The following is a 22,460-nucleotide window of genomic DNA, read 5'->3' on the forward strand; positions in this document are numbered from 1 at the left end:
ATCACCGCATTCTATACCAATCACCGCAATCTATACCAATCATCGCCGCATTCTATACCAATCATCGCATTCTATACCAATCACCGCAATCTATACCAATCATCGCCGCATTCTATACCAATCATCACCGCATTCTATACCAATCATCACCGCATTCTATACCAATCATCACCACATTCTATACCAATCATCACCGCATTCTATACCAATCATCACCGCATTCTATACCAATCATCACCGCATTCTATACCAATCATCACTGCATTCTATACCAATCACCGCATTCTATACCAATCACAGCATTCTATATCAATCACCGCATTCTATACCAATCACCACATTCTATACCAATCACCGCATTCTATACCAATCACCACATTCTTATCGGCAGACTCAATAGCCTTGGCTTCTCAAATGATTGCCTCGCCTGGTTCACCAACTACTTCTCAGATAGAGTTCAGTAAGTCAAATCCGAGGGCCTGTTGTCTGGACCTCTGGCAGTCTCTATGGGGGTGCCACAGGGTTCTCGGGCCGACTCTTTTCTCTGTATATATCAATGATGTCGCTCCTGCTGCTGGTGATTCTCTGATCCACCTCTATGCAGATGACTCCATTCTGTATACATTTGGCACATCTTTGGATACTGTGTTAACAAACCTCCAGACGAGCTTCAACGCCATACAATACTTCCTCCAAGGCCTCCAACTGCTCTTATACGCTAGTAAAACTAAGTTCATGCTCTTCAACCGATCGCTCCCTGCACCCACCTGCCCGTTACCGATCACTGTACCTGTTCACAGCCAATCTGTAAATAGCACACAGACTACCTCATCCCCATATTATTGCTTACCCTCTTGCTCTTTTGCACCCCAGTATCTCTACTTGCATATCATCATCTGCACATCCATCACCACAGTGTTAATGCTAAATTGTAATTATTTTAGCCTCCATGGCCTGTTTATTGCCTTACCTCCCTACTCTTCTACATTTGCACACACTGTACATAGATATTTCTATTTTTATTTTCTTTTGTGTTATTGACTGTACGTTTATGTGTAACTCTGTGTTGTTGTTTTTGTCCAACTGCTTTGCTTTATCTTGGCCAGATCACAGTTGTATATGATAACTTGTTCTCGATTGGGTTTCCTGGTTAAATAAAGGTGAAATCAAATAAATAAATAAATCAAATATACACAATAGACCATAATGACAAAGCAAAAACTGTTTTTAAATTTATTTTTGGCGAATTTATAAAAAATGTATAACTGAAATATCACATTTACATAAGTATTCAGACCCTTTACTCTCAACCCGGCACAGCCAGAAGAGGACAGGCTCTGTCAGGTTGGATGGGGAGCGTCGCTGGACAGCTATTTTCAGGTCTCACCAGAGATGTTCGATTGGGTTCAAGTCCGGCCTCTGGCTGGGCCACTCAAGGTCATTCAGAGACTTGTCCCGAAGCCAGCCCTGCATTGTTTTGGCTGTCATTGTCCTCTTGGGTCATTGTCCTGTTGGAATGTGAACCTTCACCCAAATCTGAGGTCCTGAGCACTCTGGAACAGGTTTTCATCGAGGATCTTTCTGTAGTTTTCTCCGTTCATCTTTGCCTCCATCCTGACTAGTCTCCCAGTCCCTGCCCCTGAAAAACATCCCCACAGCATGATGCTGCCATCACCATGCTTCACCGTAGGGATGGTGCCAGGTTTCCTCCAGACGTGACACCTGGCATTCAGGCCAAAGAGTTCAATCTTGGTTTCATCAGACGAGAGAATATTGTTTTTCATGGTCTGAAATTCTTTAGGTGCCTTTTGGCAAACTCCAAGTGGGCTGGCATGTGCCTTTTACTGAGGAGTGGCTTCCATCTGGCCACTCTACCATAAAGGCCTGATTGGTGGAGTTCTGCAGAGATGCTTGTCCTTCTGGAAAGTTCTCCCGTCTCCACAGAGGAACTCAAGAGCTCTGTCAGAGTGACCATCAGGTTCTTGGTCACCTCCCTGACCAAGGCCCTTGTCCCCCGGTTGCTCAGTTTGGCCGGGCATCCAGATTTAGAAAGTGTCTTCTTCAATTTTAGAATGATGGAGGTCACTATGTTCATGGGGACCTCCAATGCTGCAGAAATGTTTTGCTACCCTTCCCCAGATCTGTGCCTCGACACAATCCTGTCTTGGAGTTCTACGGTCAATTCCTGCGACCTCATGGCTTGGTTTTTGCTCTTACATGCACTGTTAACTGTGGGACCTTATATAGAAAAGAGTGTGCCTTTCTAAATCATGTCTAATCAATTGAATTTACCACAAGTGGACTCCAATCAAGGTGTAGAAACATCTCAATGATGATCAATGGAAATAGGATGCATCTGAGCTCAATTTTAGAGTCTCCAAGCAAAGGGTCTGAATACTGATACATTTGCAATACATTCTAAAACCCTGTTTTTTCTTTGTCATTATGGGGTCTTGTGGTGTCATTATAGGGTATTGTGATGTCATTATAGGGTATTGTGATGTCATTACGGTGCCTTGTGTGTAGATTGCTGAGGAATTGTTATAAGGCTGTAATGTAACAAAATGTGGAAAAGGACAAGGGGTCTGAATACTTTCCAAAGTCACTTTATATATACAGTATATACAGTATATATATATATATATATTAATTAATGTTAGAATGTTAGAATTTTACTTCCACTTTGACATTGCAGAGTAGTTTGTGTAGATCTTTGATAAAAAAAATGAAATCCATTTGTAGCACAACAAAATGTGTAAAAAAGTAAAAGGGTGTGAATACCGTGTGAAGGCTGTACACCCACAGTGTGTTAAACCCCAGCCAGGCTGACAAAAGGTTATTCATTGGAGAGTGGCAGTAGAACATCCTCGGCCCTTCCTCCCCATACTGTAATCACTGCAGCTATTCTGCAGCTAGTTGTGGCTGGACGCGATGTTTGCTGAAGCATGTTGTTATTGAGGCTGTGTAGCGGACTACTACCTGTAAGTTACATACATTGCATTCGGAAATTATTCAGACCCCTTGACTTTTTCCACATTTTGATAATTAAGTTACAGCCTTATTCTAAAATGGATTAAATAGATTTTTACCCCCGTCATCAATCTACACACAATACCTCATAATGACATCACAATACCTCATAATGACATCACAATGCCCCATAATGACATCACAATACCCCACAATGACATCACAATGCCCCACAATGACATCACAATGCCCCACAATGACATCACAATGCCCCATAATCACATCACAATACCCCATAATGACATCACAATACCCCATAATCACATCACAATACCCCATAATGACATCACAATACCCCATAATGACATCACAATACCCCATAATGACATCACAATACCCCATCATGACATTACAATACCCCATAATGACAAATATTTTTTTATTTTTTTTATTTTAGCAACTTTATTACAGATAAAAAACGGAATTAGCACATTTACCTCGTTCCTGACAACCTTCCTGTCCTCCTCCCCCAGCCCTGTGGGCCTCCTATGGTAATATACCTCCTTCCTGTCTTCCTCCCCCAGCCCTGTGGGCCTCCCATGGTAATGTACCTCCTTGATGGCCGCCTCCCTGCCCGCCTCGCTCTCCAGGACTCTCTGTTTAAGACTGAAGGACTCCCTCCTCGCCTCCTCTTCCTTCACCTCCTCCTGACACACCCTGGCCTGCAGTTCTCCCATCTCCTCCCTCTGTTGGGCAGCCTCCCTCTCTAAGATCTTCACCTGAACAGGTAGAGATAGAGACTGATTAGAGGCTGAGGCAGAAGAAGAACAAGAAGAAGAAGATGAAGCCTCACCTGTCTGCGTAGCTCCTGCAGCTCTCTGCGTGCCTGCAGCCGGGACTTCTCCAACTCTCTCATGGTGCTCCTCAGCTTGGACACTTCCTGCTGCAGGGAGATCTTACACACCTCCAGCACCACCACTTTCTGCTCCTTGTCCTCCAGGCTACGCCGCAGACTGATGAGAGATATGGAGGCAGAGACAGGGTTATAGAGGTAGATTACTGTACAAACTATTACAAAAATACACTTTCTGCTCCTTGTCCTTAACGCTAAGCCAGAGGCTGACGGAGATGGAGGCAGAGACAGGGTTATAGAGGTAGATTACTGTCAAAATATTGAAGAAAAATATTGTCACATTTCAAATAGTGTGGGGTTGAGTCAGAACTCACAATCCCCATTGTTATACCCGCGGGACTGGTGGTTTTAGGATGTGAATGAAGGGCAGGGGGTTGAATAAAGAGAAAACAATGCATAAAAAAATTCAGAAATGTATCATTCTTGTGCAATTCATATTTATGAGCCACAGTGAGGTTTTACTTTCAATATTTGTATCTGACGTTAGTGTGTAGACTAAACCTCAACTCTAGAGCCTCAGTGTATCTGGTCTAACTATATAGAACAGTAGTCTAATGTTATAGAAGAGAGGACAAGGACAGTAGTCTGTTATAGAAGAGAGGACCAGAATAGTAGTCTAATGTTATAGAAGAGAGGACCAGAACAGTGGTCTAATGTTATAGAAGAGAGGACCAGAACAGTAGTCTAATGTTATAGAAGAGAGGACCAGAACAGTAGTCTAATGTTATAGAAGAAAGGACCAGAACAGTAGTCTAATGTTATAGAAGAGAGGACCAGAACAGTAGTCTAATGTTATAGAAGAAAGGACCAGAACAGTAGTCTAATGTTATAGAAGAGAGGACCAGAACAGTAGTCTAATGTTATAGAAGAGAGGACCAGAAAAGTAGTCTGTTATAGAAGAGAGGACCAGAACAGTAGTCTGTTATAGAAGAGAGGACCAGAACAGTAGTCTGTTATAGAATAGAGGACCAGAACAGTAGTCTAATGTTATAGAAGAAAGGACCAGAACAGTAGTCTAATGTTATAGAAGAGAGGACCAGAACAGTAGTCTAATGTTATAGAAGAGAGGACCAGAAAAGTAGTCTGTTATAGAAGAGAGGACCAGAACAGTAGTCTAATGTTATAGAAGAGAGGACCAGAACAGTAGTCTGTTATAGAAGAGAGGACCAGAACAGTAGTCTAATGTTATAGAAGAGAGGACCAGAACAGTAGTCTGTTATAGAAGAGAGGACCAGAACAGTAGTCTGTTATAGAAGAGAGGACCAGAACAGTAGTCTGTTATAGAAGAGAGGACCAGAACAGTAGTCTAATATTATAGAAGAGAGGACCAGAACAGTAGTCTAATGTTATAGAAGAGAGGACCAGAACAGTAGTCTGTTATAGAAGAGAGGACCAGAACAGTAGTCTGTTATAGAAGAGAGGACCAGAACAGTAGTCTGATGGTATAGAAGAGAGGACCAGAACAGTAGTCTGTTATAGAAGAGAGGACCAGAACAGTAGTCTGTTATAGAAGAGAGGACCAGAACAGTAGTCTGTTATAGAAGAGAGGACCAGAACAGTAGTCTGTTATAGAAGAGAGGACCAGAACAGTAGTCTAATGGTATAGAAGAGAGGACCAGAACAGTAGTCTAATGTTATAGAAGAGATAACTAGAACAGTAGTCTGTTATAGAAGATGACCAGAACAGTAGTCTAATGTTATAGAAGGACCAGAACAGTAGTCTAATGTTATAGAAGAGAGAACCAGAACAGTAGTCTAATGTTATAGAAGAGAGGACCAGAACAGTAGTCTGTTAATGAAGAGAGGACCAGAACAGTAGTCTAATGGTATAGAAGAGAGGACCAGAACAGTAGTCTAATGTTATAGAAGAGATAACTAGAACAGTAGTCTAATGTTATAGAAGGACCAGAACAGTTGTCTGTTATAGAAGAGAGGACCAGAACAGTAGTCTGTTATAGAAGAGAGGACCAGAACAGTAGTCTAATGTTATAGAAGGACCAGAACAGTAGTCTGTTATAGAAGAGAGGACCAGAACAGTAGTCTGTTATAGAAGAGAGGACCAGAACAGTAGTCTAATGTTATAGAAGAGAGGACCAGAACAGTAGTCTGTTATAGAAGAGAGGACCAGAACAGTAGTCTGTTATAGAAGAGAGGACCAGAACAGTAGTCTAATGTTATAGAAGAGAGGACCAGAACAGTAGTCTGTAATAGAAGAGAGGACCAGAACAGTAGTCTAATGTTATAGAAGGACCAGAACAGTTGTCTGTTATAGAAGAGAGGACCAGAACAGTAGTCTGTTATAGAAGAGAGGACCAGAACAGTAGTCTAATGTTATAGAAGAGAGGACCAGAACAGTAGTCTGTTATAGAAGAGAGGACCAGAACAGTAGTCTGTTATAGAAGAGAGGACCAGAACAGTAGTCTAATGTTATAGAAGAGAGGACCAGAACAGTAGTCTGTAATAGAAGAGAGGACCAGAACAGTAGTCTAATGTTATAGAAGGACCAGAACAGTTGTCTGTTATAGAAGAGAGGACCAGAACAGTAGTCTGTTATAGAAGAGAGGACCAGAACAGTAGTCTAATGTTATAGAAGAGAGGACCAGAACAGTAGTCTGTTATAGAAGAGAGGACCAGAACAGTAGTCTAATGTTATAGAAGAGAGGACCAGAACAGTAGTCTGTTATAGAAGAGAGGACCAGAACAGTAGTCTGTTATAGAAGAGAGGACCAGAACAGTAGTCTAATGTTATAGAAGAGAGGACCAGAACAGTAGTCTGTAATAGAAGAGAGGACCAGAACAGTAGTCTGTTATAGAAGAGAGGACCAGAACAGTAGTCTAATGTTATAGAAGAGAGGACCAGAACAGTAGTCTGTAATAGAAGAGAGGACCAGAACAGTAGTCTGTTATAGAAGAGAGGACCAGAACAGTAGTCTAATGTTATAGAAGAGAGGACCAGAACAGTAGTCTGTTATAGAAGAGAGGACCAGAACAGTAGTCTAATGTTATAGAAGAGAGGACCAGAACAGTAGTCTGTTATAGAAGAGAGGACCAGAACAGTAGTCTAATGTTATAGAAGAGAGGACCAGAACAGTAGTCTGTAATAGAAGAGAGGACCAGAACAGTAGTCTGTTATAGAAGAGAGGACCAGAACAGTAGTCTAATGTTATAGAAGAGAGGACCAGAACAGTAGTCTGTTATAGAAGAGAGGACCAGAACAGTAGTCTAATGTTATAGAAGGACCAGAACAGTTGTCTGTTATAGAAGAGAGGACCAGAACAGTAGTCTGTTATAGAAGAGAGGACCAGAACAGTAGTCTAATGTTATAGAAGAGAGGACCAGAACAGTAGTCTAATGTTATAGAAGAGAGGACCAGAACAGTAGTCTAATGTTATAGAAGAGAGGACCAGAACAGTAGTCTAATGTTATAGAAGGACCAGAACAGTAGTCTGTTATAGAAGAGAGGACCAGAACAGTAGTCTGTTATAGAAGAGAGGACCAGAACAGTAGTCTAATGTTATAGAAGAGAGGACCAGAACAGTAGTCTAATGTTATAGAAGAGAGGACCAGAACAGTAGTCTAATGTTATAGAAGAGAGGACCAGAACAGTAGTCTAATGTTATAGAAGAGAGGACCAGAACAGTAGTCTGTTATAGAAGAGAGGACCAGAACAGTAGTCTAATATTATAGAAGAGAGGACCAGAACAGTAGTCTGTTATAGTAGAGAGGACCAGAACAGTAGTCTAATGTTATAGAAGAGAGGACCAGAACAGTTGTCTGTTATAGAAGAGAGGACCAGAACAGTAGTCTGTTATAGAAGAGAGGACCAGAACAGTAGTCTAATGTTATAGAAGAGAGGACCAGAACAGTATTCTAATGTTATAGAAGAGAGGACCAGAACAGTAGTCTGTTATAGAAGAGAGGACCAGAACAGTAGTCTAATGTTATAGAAGAGAGGACCAGAACAGTAGTCTGTTATAGAAGAGAGGACCAGAACAGTAGTCTAATGTTATAGAAGAGAGGACCAGAACAGTAGTCTAATGTTATAGAAGAGAGGACCAGAACAGTGGTCTAATGTTATAGAAGAGAGGACCAGAACAGTAGTCTAATGTTATAGAAGAGAGGACCAGAACAGTAGTCTGTTATAGAAGAGAGGACCAGAACAGTAGTCTGTTATAGAAGAGAGGACCAGAACAGTAGTCTAATGTTATAGAAGAGAGGACCAGAACAGTAGTCTGTTATAGAAGAGGACCAGAACAGTAGTCTAATGGTATAGAAGAGAGGACCAGAACAGTAGTCTAATGTTATAGAAGAGAGGACCAGAACAGTAGTCTAATATTATAGAAGAGAGGACCAGAACAGTAGTCTAATGCTATAGAAGGGAGGACCAGAACAGTAGTCTAATGGTATAGAAGAGAGGACTAGAACAGTAGTCTGTTATAGAAGAGAGGACCAGAACAGTAGTCTAATGGTATAGAAGAGAGGACCAGAACAGTAGTCTAATGTTATAGAAGAGAGGACCAGAACAGTAGTCTAATATTATAGAAGAGAGGACCAGAACAGTAGTCTGTTATAGAAGAGAGGACCAGAACAGTAGTCTAATATTATAGAAGAGAGGACCAGAACAGTAGTCTAATATTATAGAAGAGAGGACCAGAACAGTAGTCTGTTATAGAAGAGAGGACCAGAACAGTAGTCTAATGTTATAGAAGAGAGGACCAGAACAGTAGTCTAATATTATAGAAGAGAGGACCAGAACAGTAGTCTGTTATAGAAGAGAGGACCAGAACAGTAGTCTAATGTTATAGAAGAGAGGACCAGAACAGTAGTCTGTAATAGAAGAGAGGACCAGAACAGTAGTCTAATATTATAGAAGAGAGGACCAGAACAGTAGTCTAATGTTATAGAAGAGAGGACCAGAACAGTAGTCTGTTATAGAAGAGAGGACCAGAACAGTAGTCTAATGTTATAGAAGAGAGGACCAGAACAGCAGTCTGTTATAGAAGAGAGGACCAGAACAGTAGTCTAATGTTATAGAAGAGAGGACCAGAACAGTAGTCTAATGTTATAGTAGAGAGGACCAGAACAGTAGTCTGTTATAGAAGAGAGGACCAGAACAGTAGTCTGTTATAGAAGAGAGGACCAGAACAGTAGTCTAATGTTATAGAAGAGAGGACCAGAACAGTAGTCTAATGTTATAGAAGAGAGGACCAGAACAGTAGTCTAATGTTATAGAAGAGAGGACCAGAACAGTAGTCTAATGTTATAGAAGAGAGGACCAGAACAGTAGTCTAATGTTATAGAAGAGAGGACCAGAACAGTAGTCTGTTATAGAAGAGAGGACCAGAACAGTAGTCTAATGGTATAGAAGAGAGGACCAGAACAGTAGTCTAATGTTATAGAAGAGAGGACCAGAACAGTAGTCTAATGTTATAGAAGAGAGGACCAGAACAGTAGTCTAATGTTATAGAAGAGAGGACCAGAACAGTAGTCTGTTATAGAAGAGAGGACCAGAACAGTAGTCTAATGTTATAGAAGAGAGGACCAGAACAGTAGTCTAATGTTATAGAAGAGAGGACCAGAACAGTAGTCTGTTATAGAAGAGAGGACCAGAACAGTAGTCTGTTATAGAAGAGAGGACCAGAACAGTAGTCTAATGTTATAGAAGAGAGGACCAGAACAGTAGTCTAATGTTATAGAAGAGAGGACCAGAACAGTAGTCTAATGTTATAGAAGAGAGGACCAGAACAGTAGTCTAATGTTATAGAAGAGAGGACCAGAACAGTAGTCTAATGTTATAGAAGAGAGGACCAGAACAGTAGTCTAATGTTATAGAAGAGAGGACCAGAACAGTAGTCTGTTATAGAAGAGAGGACCAGAACAGTAGTCTAATGTTATAGAAGAGAGGACCAGAACAGTATTCTAATGTTATAGAAGAGAGGACCAGAACAGTAGTCTAATGTTATAGAAGAGAGGACCAGAACAGTAGTCTAATGGTTGGAAATGTTTTGGTGAAATGAAACAACTTGAGGAACAGGAGTTTAGAAACATGACTTCTTTCAGCATGTTGAGATTATAAATGCACGGTTAGGGACCGTTTGCAAATTTGGCGGTGCTTTCTTTATTAGCATCCTATAAGCTGCTAGTGTTTCAACCACATAAAATACCAACCCAAGCCGAAATTAAATCTTATCAAAAACATGTTGGATTGTTTTAACAGCTTCTAATATCCTTAAAACCAGTCAAACTGATGTAATTTATAAATGTTTCACTGAAAATCCCCCCCACCACCCCCATTCGGTTTTATCCCCATTATTGCATTTTCTCCCCGGTCCCTAAATGTCTTTGCTGCGTGAGAGAAGCAGAGATGACAGAGGAAAGAGAAAACCAACGTTACTGATGTCAACCAGATTGAACCATTCATTCTATCCCTTTATGACATCATTCATTCTATCCCTTTATGACATCATTCTGGTGAGGGTTTTTATTAATGTCTTCTTGGGGCAACAATAATGACAGAAGAGAAGCTGCACATGTTTAATCATAGATAAATCATTTATAACAAATAGCCTGCCAAAATGTTGGAAACGATAAGCAGAAACATAGGCCTGTCTAAAAAGACCTGTCAGAAAGTCTTTATGCTATCTCTGACTGTACAGAGTATTTTCGGGTGTGGGCCTCATCATATGGAGTGGGATTGTTGTCTGTATGGAACAGAGTGACTGTATCTGTTGTCTGTGTGGAACAGAGTGACTGTATCTGTTGTCTGTATGGAACAGAGTGACTGTATCTGTTGTCTGTGTGGAACAGAGTGACTGTATCTGTTGTCTGTGTGGAACAGAGTGACTGTATCTGTTGTCTGTATGGAACAGAGTGACTGTATCTGTTGTCTGTGTGGAACAGAGTGACTGTATCTGTTGTCTGTGTGGAGCAGAGTGACTGTATCTGTTGTCTGTGTGGAGCAGAGTGACTGTATCTGTTGTCTGTGTGGAACAGAGTGACTGTATCTGTTGTCTGTATGGAACAGAGTGACTGTACCTGTTGTCTGTATTGGACAGAGTGACTGTACCTGGTGTCTGTATGGAACAGAGTGACTGTATCTGTTGTCTGTATGGAACAGAGTGACTGTATCTGTTGTCTGTATGGAACAGAGTGACTATCTGTTGTCTGTATTGAACAGAGTGACTATCTGTTGTCTGTATTGAACAGAGTGACTATCTGTTGTCTGTATTGGACAGAGTGAGTGTACCTGGTGTCTGTGTGGAACAGAGTGACTGTACCTGGTGTCTGTGTGGAACAGAGTGACTATCTGTTGTCTGTATTGGACAGAGTGACTGTACCTGGTGTCTGTATGGAACAGAGTGACTGTACCTGGTGCCTGTATGGAACAGAGTGACTGTACCTGGTGTCTGTATGGAACAGAGTGACTGTACCTGGTGTCTGTATGGAACAGAGTGACTGTATCTGGTGTCTGTATGGAACAGAGTGACTGTACCTGGTGTCTGTATGGAACAGAGTGACTGTACCTGGTGTCTGTATGGAGCAGAGTGACTGTACCTGTTGTCTGTATGGAGCAGAGTGACTGTACCTGTTGTCTGTATGGGACAGAGTGACTGTATCTGTTGTCTGTATGGAGCAGAGTGACTGTACCTGCTGTCTGTATGGAACAGAGTGACTGTACCTGTTGTCTGTATGGAGCAGAGTGACTGTACCTGTTGTCTGTATGGAACAGAGTGACTGTACCTGTTGTCTGTATGGGACAGAGTGACTGTATCTGTTGTCTGTATGGAGCAGAGTGACTGTACCTGCTGTCTGTATGGAACAGAGTGACTGTACCTGTTGTCTGTATGGAACAGAGTGACTGTACCTGTTGTCTGTATGGAGCAGAGTGAATGTACCTGTTGTCTGTATGGAACAGAGTGACTGTACCTGTTGTCTGTATGGAACAGAGTGACTGTACCTGTTGTCTGTATGGAACAGAGTGACTGTACCTGTTGTCTGTATGGAACAGAGTGACTGTATCTGTTGTCTGTATGGAACAGAGTGACTGTATCTGTTGTCTGTATGGGACGGTGAGTGACTGTACCTGTTGTCTGTATGGGACGGTGAGTGACTGTATCTGTTGTCTGTATGGGACGGTGAGTGACTGTACCTGTTGTCTGTATGGAGCAGAGTGACTGTACCTGCTGTCTGTATGGAACAGAGTGACTGTACCTGTTGTCTGTATGGGACAGAGTGACTGTATCTGTTGTCTGTATGGAGCAGAGTGAATGTACCTGTTGTCTGTATGGAGCAGAGTGACTGTACCTGTTGTCTGTATGGGACAGAGTGACTGTATCTGTTGTCTGTATGGGACAATGAGTGACTGTACCTGCTGTCTGTATGGAACAGAGTGACTGTACCTGTTGTCTGTATGGAACAGAGTGACTGTACCTGCTGTCTGTATGGAGCAGAGTGAATGTACCTGTTGTCTGTATGGAACAGAGTGACTGTATCTGCTGTCTGTATGGGACGGTGAGTGACTGTACCTGTTGTCTGTATGGAACAGAGTGACTGTACCTGTTGTCTGTATGGAACAGAGTGACTGTATCTGTTGTCTGTATGGAACAGAGTGACTGTACCTGTTGTCTGTATGGAGCAGAGTGACTGTACCTGTTGTTGTCGTTCTCTGCTCTCTTCACTGCAGCTCTGAGCTCCTGGTTGGAGGAGTGGATGGCCTCCTTGTCTCGGATCTCGTCCCCCAGCAGCCTCCTGAGGTCCAGCACCTCCTTCCTCTGGTCATCCCTCACCTGAGCCACTTCCCTCAGCTCCCTGTGGGACTCGATCAGCTCTTCTCGCCCTGCGTCACGTTCGTCCTCTGCCTGATGGAGGTCCCGCCGAAGACCCTCCACCTAGCAGGACCAGGGAATGGAGATGAGAAGAGGAGCTCACTGAGGCTTCAAACCAGAGATGGAGATCGGAGCACTCGAACCCAAGAGACCACGTTGGACTTGATTCAATCCGTATTGCAGAAGTCCCGCTTTATAGCGTGATTGCAGAGGCAGTGTTTACTGTGTATGCAGTCTCCGCGAACGCAGAAACATTGTCTCGACATTTTTATTACGTTATAGCGCAGATATTCTGGGATACGGATTGAATCTAGGCCCAAGACTGATTCAAATTAACCAGACCAAGGAAGGCAGGACAGGGGAGGAGAGGTGGAGGGAGGACAGAAGGGAGGAGAGGGGAGGAGAGGTGGAGGGAGGAGAGGGGAGGAGAGGTCGAGGGAGGACAGGAGGGAGGAGAGGGGAGGGAGGAGGGAGGAGAGGTGGAGGGAGGACAGGGGAGGAGAGGTAGAGGGAGGAGAGGGGAGGGAGGAGAGGTGGAGGGAGGACAGGAGGGAGGAGAGGGGGAGGAGAGGTGGAGGGAGGAGAGGGGAGGAGAGGTGGAGGAAGGAAAGGGGAGGAGAGGTGGAGGGAGAAGAGGTGGAGGGAGAAGAGGGGAGGAGAGGTGGAGGGAGAAGAGGGGAGGAGAGGTGGAGGGAGAAGAGGGGAGGAGAGGTGAAGGGAGGAGAGGGGAGGAGAAGGAGGGAGGACTGGAGGTAGGAGAGGGGAGGTGGAGGGAGAAGAGGGGAGGAGAGGTGTAGGGAGGAGAGGGGAGGAGAGGTGTAGGGAGGAGAGGGGAGGAGAGGTGGAGGGAGGGGGAGGTGGAGGGAGGAGAGGTGGAGGGAGGAGAGGGGGAGGAGAGGGGAGGAGAGGGAGGGAGGAGAGAAGGGAGGAGAGGGGAGGAGAGGTGGAGGGAAGACAGGAGGTAGGAAAGGGGAGGAGAGGTGGAGGGAGGAGAGAAGGGAGGAGAGGTGGAGGGAGAAGAAGGGAGGGAGGAGGGAGGAGAGGGGAGAGAGGAGGAAGGAGGGAGGAGATGAGGTGGGAGGAGGGAGGAGAGGAGGGAGGAGAGGGGAGGGAGGAGGGAGGAGGGAGAGGCATGATGTTTATACAGGTCACATAATATGTTTTCTTCTCATCAATTCTAATCCTCTCCCTTTCCAACCCATCAAACTTAATTTCAGGGAAATGGGGGGGGGGGGGATGGAGAATATCCTGGATTCAAATACTATTCAGGGGAAAGGGGAGATGGAGAATACCCTGGGTTCAAATACTATTCAGGGGAAAGGGGAGATGGAGAATACCCTGGGTTCAAATACTATTCAGGGGAAAGGGGAGATGGAGAATACCCTGGGTTCAAATACTATTCAGGGAAAAGGGGGGGATGGAGAATACCCTGGGTTCAACTACTATTCAGGGGAAAGAGGGGGGATGGAGAATATCCTGGGTTCAACTACTATTCAGGGGAAAGAGGGGGATGGAGAATATCCTGGGTTCAACTACTATTCAGGGAAAAGGGGGGGATGGAGAATACCCTGGGTTCAACAACTATTCAGGGGAAAGGGGAGATGGAGAATATCCTGGGTTCAACTACTACTCAGGGGAAAGGGGGGGATGGAGAGTATCCTGGGTTCAACTACTACTCAGGGGAAAGAGGGGATGGAGAATAGCCTGGGTTCAAATACTATTCAAAATCATTCATAAGCGTTTGATTTAGTCTGCCTGAAGTGCGAAATGTTCATATGATGGACTACTGCATTGTTTCCACAGTGACAGCCAAGCTCAGTTAAAGTATTGGGAATAATTCAAATACTATTTGAATCCAGGTCTGGAGGGTAGAGGAGAGCCCTCTGATTGTGGTCCTCAAGTAGATGAGAGTGAAGCTAGGGGAACCTGTCCCATCTCATCGGAGCCTGCCTCTCCCTGCAGCAGGAGAGAAAATAAACACTGACTTATTTACACGAGGGGTTAACTCCAACTTGGATTTCATTATATTACCAAGAGCGCTCTTGCTTTCTCTCGCTCTCTCTATCTCTCTCTCTCAATTCAAATCAATTTAAGGGCTTTATTACCATGGGAAACATATGTTTTTCATTGCCAAAGCAAGTGAAATAGATAATAAACAAAAGTGAAATAAACAATTAAAAAAATGAACAGTAAACATTACACTCACGAAAGTTCCAAGAGAATAAAGACATTTCAAATGTCATATTATGTGGAAATAGTTAAAGTACAAAAAGGGAAAATAAATAAGCATAAATAAGGGTTGTATTTACACTGGTGTTTGTTCTTCACTTCACTGGTAGATATGGGAATTTATTCTCTCTCTGTCTCTGTCATTGTCATGCATGAGAATCCTGAGCCTGGATTAGTCTCATAATCAAACAAGGGAAGATCAGGGAGGTTCAAATAATCAAACAAGGGAAGATCAGGGAGGTTCAAATAATCAAACAAGGGAAGATCAGGGAGGTTCAAATAATCAAACAAGGGAAGATCAGGGAGGTTCAAATAATCAAACAAGGGAAGATCAGGGAGGTTCAAATAATCAAACAAGGGAAGATCAGGGAGGTTCAAATAATCAAACAAGGGAAGATCAGGGAGGTTCAAATAATCAAACAAGGGAAGATCAGGGAGGTTCAAATAATCAAACAAGGGAAGATCAGGGAGGTTCAAATAATCAAACAAGGGAAGATCAGGGAGGTTCAAATAATCAAACAAGGGAAGATCAGGGAGGTTCAAATAATCAAACAAGGGAAGATCAGGGAGGTTCTGCCATGTCTGACAGTGTCTGTTATAGCTCTCTCAGAGACAAGGCTGCGCACCAAATGGCACTCAATGAAGTGCCCTACTTTTGACTCAGGCACTGGTCCAAAATAGTGCGCTATAAACCTAAAGGAAAAGGCTGTCAATTGAGATGCCAAGGTTTTACCAAGGTTTACCAGCACCACGATGCCTCCTCCACCCATGCTCTACCAAGGTTTTACAGCACCACGATGCCTCCTCCACCCATGCTCTACCAAGGTTTACCAGCACCACGATGCCTCCTCCACCCATGCTCTACCAAGGTTTACCAGCACCACGATGCCTCCTCCACCCATGCTCTACCAAGGTTTTACAGCACCACGATGCCTACTCCACCCATGCTCTACCAAGGTTTACCAGCAACACGATGCCTACTCCACCCATGCTCTACCAAGGTTTTACAGCACCACGATGCCTCCTCCACCCAGGCTCTACCAAGGTTTACCAGCACCACGATGCCCCCTCCACCCAGGCTCTACCAAGGTTTACCAGCACCACGATGCCTACTCCACCCAGGCTCTACCAAGGTTTACCAGCACCACAATGCCTACTCCACCCATGTTCTACTAAGGTTTTCCAGCACACTGCTTTGACCTGCTCCAGTAACTGTGTTGGTATTGTACTTTAAACCATGTGTAGGCAGGTTGTTTAGGATTCAACATTCAGAAAGGCACTCGTACATCTGAGCTGTCTTTTTTTTGCAGGGAACAGTTGAATAAAATGGATAAAGGAAGAGAAAAAAAACAAGGACATTTCTAAGTGACCCCCAAACTTCTGAACGGTAGTGTATGTCTATGTCCTGTGAAATACTCTTGTTACTTACAACCTCATGCTAATCGCATTAGCCTACGTTAGCTCAACCGTCCCGTGAGGGCGCGGTGGGGGGGGGGGGGGGCACCGATCCTGAAGAACTGTTAAACAAATACAAAACTCGTAAGAAAAATTGTAGACATATTTACACATCTGAAATTGGATAGGTACTTTAAATCCCTGAATCCGAAGCTTCAGATACAAATGTCCTCAGTAATGCTGTGCACAGTTGGTCAAGTTCAGTAAAAGAGCACGCATGTCCTCATTTATAAAATATAAATACGAAAACCGGTGGGAGAACTCACAGATGTGGAACGGAACATTACTGTGGAGTATTGATAGTGTGTACTGCGTGCATTTGAATTGGCAAGAAGTTATTTGTCAGTTCCACATGGGCCCAGCTTGCATTTCTCCATGACAGGCACATTCCCACAATCCACCACTCCGCCATAAAGCACTGTGTCCCTGGGCTGTGTCCGTAAGGGTGGCGTTGCATCTCACGGATGAGGGCAATGACCTCTTTCTTCCTTGAGAGTATGAGAGCGGGACTCTCCTCCGTTCTAGCAGGACGCACACAATAGTACACACCACCACTCTCACTGCCTCTTGTCTGCTACTCCAACAACCCAAAATGCTCTTTTAAGAGTCACCTGATGAATGGAAATAAGCACTGAGACTCTCTGGTTACCTAGGCAAGTTCCCTAGGTAACCAGAGAGTGAGAGAGGGAAAGACTGCTCACTAGGGTGCGTCCCAAATGGTGAACTGGTGGAAACTATTTCCTACTGTTCTGTTTAGAGTCTATTTCCTAGTGTACTATTCTGATCAGGGTCTATTTCCTAGTGTACTATTCTGATCAGGGTCTATTTCCTAGTGTACTATTCTGACCAGGGTCTATTTCCTAGTGTACTATTCTGATCAGGGTCTATTTCCTAGTGTACTATTCTGATCAGGGTCTATTTCCTAGTGTACTATTCTAATCAGGGTCTATTTCCTAGCGTACTATTCTAATCAGGGTCTATTTCCTAGTGTACTATTCTGACCATGGTCTATTTCCTAGTGTACTATTCTGATCAGGGTCTAATTCCTAGTGTACTATTCTGATCAGGGTCTATTTCCTAGTGCACTATTCTGATCAGGGTCTATTTCCTAGTGTACTATTCTGATCAGGGTCTATTTCCTAGTGTACTATTCTGGTCAGGGACTATTTCCTAGTGTACTATTCTGATCAGGGTCAACACTACACTGTTGAAGTGTCCTATACAGGGAATAGGGTGGCAGTTCTGTCTTTCGGAACAGTCCCTCCCTCCCTCCCTCCCTCCCTCCCTCCCTCCCTCACCCCACTCATAACCGCTCCCACACCACCACTCCTCATTCTCCCTCACCCCTCACACAACCCCACTTCTCACCACACCCTCACTCCTCCATCTAGTCACAGTACTATCATCTATCTAGACACAGTACTATCATCTATCTAGTCACAGTACTATCATCTATCTAGTCACAGTACTATCCCTCTATCTAGTCACAGTACTATCATCTATCTAGTCACAGTACTATCCCTCTATCTAGTCACAGTACTATCATCTATCTAGTCACAGTACTATCATCTATCTAGTCACAGTACTATCCCTCTATCTAGTCACAGTACTATCCCTCTATCTAGTCACAGTACTATCATCTATCTAGTCACAGTACTATCATCTATCTAGTCACAGTACTATCATCTATCTAGTCACAGTACTATCATCTATCTAGTCACAGTACTATCCCTCTATCTAGTCACAGTACTATCATCTATCTAGTCACAGTACTATCATCTATCTAGTCACAGTACTATCATCTATCTAGACACAGTACTATCATCTATCTAGACACAGTACTAGCATATATCTAGTCACAGTCGTCAGTAGTAGATGGTGAGGCAGAGAGTAGAGGGTGAGGCAGGGAGGGAAGAGAGGGTGAGGCAGGGAGGGAGGAGAGGGTGAGGCAGGGAGGGAGGAGAGGGTGAGGCAGGGAGGGAGGAGAGGGTGAGGCAGGGAGGGAGGAGAGGGTGAGGCAGGGAGGAGAGGGTGAGGCAGGGAGGAGAGGGTGAGGCAGGGAGGAGAGGGTGATTGAAGGGCCACTCACCTCATGTCGTGCTGTTTCTCTCTGCTGGTTGAGCTCTCTGACCTGCTCAGTCAGACTCTTCTCTGATGACTCATGGGAACTCAGAGACTCCTCGAAGCGAGAACGCAGGGACTGCAGCTCACACTGAAGACCTGCTATACTGTCCTAAAGAGATCGACGGAGAGAGGAAGGGAGGGGGGGAAACTAAGTGATCAAAGGGGTCGAGAGATGGATTGAAATATTTGTTTAAAAGCTAGAGGAAAGAGCTTATAGTTATGCGACAGTCATAACAATGTTTTCTCTCTCATCTGCCTTTGTAGTCCCAAACCAGTCATCATGTCTCCATCACGGTTACCGGGTTGAGGTCAATTTTAATTGAATTCAGTCAAATCAAGAAGTAATTCGACATTCCAATTCAATAAACTGAAACGGATAAGAAATTTATTTCATAAGTTGTTTCATTTTTTTCCAAATAAAATCACTTCCAATTGACCCCAACCATCATGGTTCCCTACCTTGTCCTGTTCGTGAAGGCTCAGAGCATCTCTCCTGCCTCTCTCCATCTCCAGCCTTGCTGTCTCCAGATCCTGCTGTAGGCCTGCAAGCCTCTCTGTCAGGGCTGCCTTCTCCCCCTCCTTCTGGGACAGGGCCTGGGCCATGGAAATAGAGTAACAATTACATTATTTAGTCATGGTGTTTAGTACTTAAGTAAAAATACTTTAAAGTACTACTTAAGTTGTTTTTTGGGGGTCTGTACTTTACTATTTATATTTTTGACTACTATAACTTCACTACATTACTAAAGTAAATAATGTGCCTCTGATCTGGAGGACTCATTAAACAGAGAACATCCCTGATCATCCCTACTGCATCTGATCTGGAGGACTCACTAAACACAAATGCTTTATTTGTAAATTATCTCTGAGTGTTGGAGTGTACCCCTGGCTATCCATACATAAAATGTTTTAAATGGTGTCATCTGGTCTGCTTAACTTCTTCGATATAGGGGGCGCTCTTTTAAGATATTTTGTCACGAAAAGATGCTCGACTATGCATATAATTGACAGCTTTGGAAAGAAAACGCTCTGACGTTTCCAAAACTGCAAAGATATTGTCTGTGAGTGCCACAGAACTAATGCTACAGGCGAAACCAAGATGAAATTTAATACAGGAAATGCCCCAGATTTTGAATGCGCTGTGTTCCAATGTCTCCTTATATGGCTGTGAATGCACCAGGAATGAGCCTACACTTTCTGTCGTTTCCCCAAGGTGTCTGCAGCATTGTGACGTATTTGTAGGCATATCATTGGAAGATTGACCATAAGAGACTACATTTACCAGGTGTCCGCTTGGTGTCCTTTGTCGAAATTATTGCGCAATTTCCAGCTGCGTGCACTTTTCCATTTGGTTCAGAGGAGAAAGTCAACTGCCACGAATGATTTATCATCGAATAGATATGTGAAAAACACCTTGAGGATTGATTCTAAACAACGTTTGCCATGTTTCTGTCGATATTATGGAGTTAATTTGGAAAAAAGTTTGCCGTTGTAATGACTGAATTTTCAGGTTTTTCTCTTAGCCAAACGTGATGAACAAAACGGAGCGATTTCTCCTACACAAATATTCTTGGAAAAACTGAACATTTGCTATCTAACTGAGAGTCTGAAAACATCCAAAGTTCTTCAAAGGTAAATTATTTTATTTGAATGCTTTTCTTGTTTTTGTGAAAATGTTGCCTGCTGAATGCTAGGCTGAATGCTAGGCTAGGCTAGCTATCAATACTCTTACACAAATGCTAGTGTAGCTATGGTTCAAAAGCATATTTTGAAAATCTGAGATGACAGTGTTGTTTACAAAAGTCTAAGCTTGTGAGCCAATATATTTATTTCATTTGCGATTTTCATTAATAGTTAACGTTGCGTTATGCTAATGAGCGTGAGGCTATGATTACGCTCTCGGATACGGGATTGCTCGACGCAAGAAGTTAAATATAAGGAATTTGAAATTATTTCTATTTTTTTACTTTTGATACTATATTTATAACCAAATAGTTTTATACTTTTACAAAACACACTAGCAACACCAGGGCTACATGATGGGAATAGCTCTCGCTGTTTCCCCTGTCCTCAGGACATGTAAAGATGTCCACACACACACCTCTACCTGTTGTTTAGTGCTCTCGGCCTGCAGCAGGCTATTGTTGCAGACTTGTTGCAGCTGGACCATCTCCTCTTGCAGCTGCTGCAGGTCAGCCTGGCTCTGCAAACGCTGCTGCTCACAATGGGATCGTAGCTGGGCCTCTGCACGCTCCCTCTGCAGGATTAGGTTCACACACTGCTGTTCCTGCACATCACATCACATCAAGCACGCACGCACGGACGCACGGACGCACACACACAAATGATTTGTTTTAAATACAGCTCTAGGTCATACAACGGCAAAAAAATGACAACATTCAAAGATTGTCTGATGAGCATTTATCATCAGTCAGTTATGTACTGTACTATAGAGATCAGTCAGTTATGTACTGTACTATAGAGATCAGTCAGTTATGTACTGTACTATAGAGATCAGTCAGTTATGTACTGTAGAGATCAGACTGTTATGTACTGTACTATAGAGACCAGTCAGTTATGTACTGTACTGTAGAGATCAGTCAGTTATGTACTGTACTGTAGAGATCAGTCAGTTATGTACTGTACTATAGAGATCAGTCAGTTATGTACTGTACTGTAGAGATCAGACTGTTATGTACTGTACTGTAGAGATCAGTCAGTTATGTACTGTACTATAGAGATCAGTCAGTTATGTACTGTACTGTAGAGACCAGTCAGTTATGTACTGTACTGTAGAGATCAGTCAGTTATGTACTGTACTGTAGAGATCAGTCAGTTATGTACTGTACTATAGAGATCAGTCAGTTATGTACTGTACTGTAGAGATCAGTCAGTTATGTACTGTACTGTAGAGATCAGTCAGTTATGTAATGTACTATAGAGATCAGTCAGTTATGTACTGTACTGTAGAGATCAGTCAGTTATGTACTGTAGAGATCAGTCAGTTATGTACTGTACTATAGAGATCAGTCAGTTATGTACTGTACTATAGAGATCAGTCAGTTATGTACTGTAGAGATCAGTCAGTTATGTACTGTACTGTAGAGATCAGTCAGTTATGTACTGTACTATAGAGATCAGTCAGTTATGTACTGTAGAGATCAGTCAGTTATGTACTGTACTATAGAGATCAGTCAGTTATGTACTGTACTATAGAGATCAGTCAGTTATGTACTGTACTATAGAGATCAGTCAGTTATGTACTGTAGAGATCAGTCAGTTATGTACTGTACTATAGAGATCAGTCAGTTATGTACTGTACTATAGAGATCAGTCAGTTATGTACTGTAGAGATCAGTCAGTTATGTACTGTACTATAGAGATCAGTCAGTCGGGGCGGCAGGTAGCTTAGTGGTTAGACCGCTGTGCCAGTAACCGAAAGGTTGCTGGATTGATTCCCCGATGTGACAAGTTAATTAAGGCTCGGGACAATACTGCCCCCTTTGGATGAATTGCGTGCCCATAGTAAACTGAATAAAAATCTGTCCAAAATTGCTAATATATGCATATAATAATTATTATTGAATAGAAAACACTCTAAAGCTTCTAAAACCGTTTGAATTATGTCTGTATGTAAAGCAGAACTCACAGGGCAGCCAATCTCCCAAACTAGTTTTCTCATCAGGGAAGTTGGGCCAACTTTGACGTCATCGCCCCCACCCTTCCCAACCAGCTATGGATCTGGGATCAGTTTCTATGTCTTCCGCGAGATGTCTTCTATCAGCAGAGCGTTTAATTGTGCAAATCCCGCAAGCTTTGACCCTTTGGAAGGCTAAATACTGGGTGTCGCGAGAAAATACATGCACTTTCAGGCGCGCGTTGCGCACAGAGCTCCCTTTGTTCCAACTTGCACGAGAAGAATAGTTTGCCCGGTCGAATCGCCA

The 22,460-nt window shown here is 43.3% G+C and overlaps 1 protein-coding gene across 1 annotated transcript in view; it reads right to left on the bottom strand.

Annotated features, from left to right (window-relative positions):
* crocc2 (ciliary rootlet coiled-coil, rootletin family member 2) overlaps window positions 1–22,460 on the bottom strand; it is a 105,023-nt gene that overhangs the window by 36,934 nt on the left and 45,629 nt on the right. The window contains exons 11-16 of the mRNA XM_064953054.1: window positions 20,624–20,803; window positions 18,976–19,110; window positions 18,482–18,625; window positions 12,533–12,771; window positions 3,824–3,983; window positions 3,582–3,749 (exon numbers count right to left, since the gene is read on the bottom strand). Of these exons, the coding sequence (XP_064809126.1) occupies window positions 3,582–3,749; window positions 3,824–3,983; window positions 12,533–12,771; window positions 18,482–18,625; window positions 18,976–19,110; window positions 20,624–20,803 (1,026 nt within the window). The remainder of the gene's footprint in view (window positions 1–3,581; window positions 3,750–3,823; window positions 3,984–12,532; window positions 12,772–18,481; window positions 18,626–18,975; window positions 19,111–20,623; window positions 20,804–22,460) is intronic.

This window comes from Oncorhynchus masou, chromosome 31 (assembly GCF_036934945.1).
Source record: "Oncorhynchus masou masou isolate Uvic2021 chromosome 31, UVic_Omas_1.1, whole genome shotgun sequence".
Lineage (NCBI taxonomy): Eukaryota > Metazoa > Chordata > Actinopteri > Salmoniformes > Salmonidae > Oncorhynchus > Oncorhynchus masou.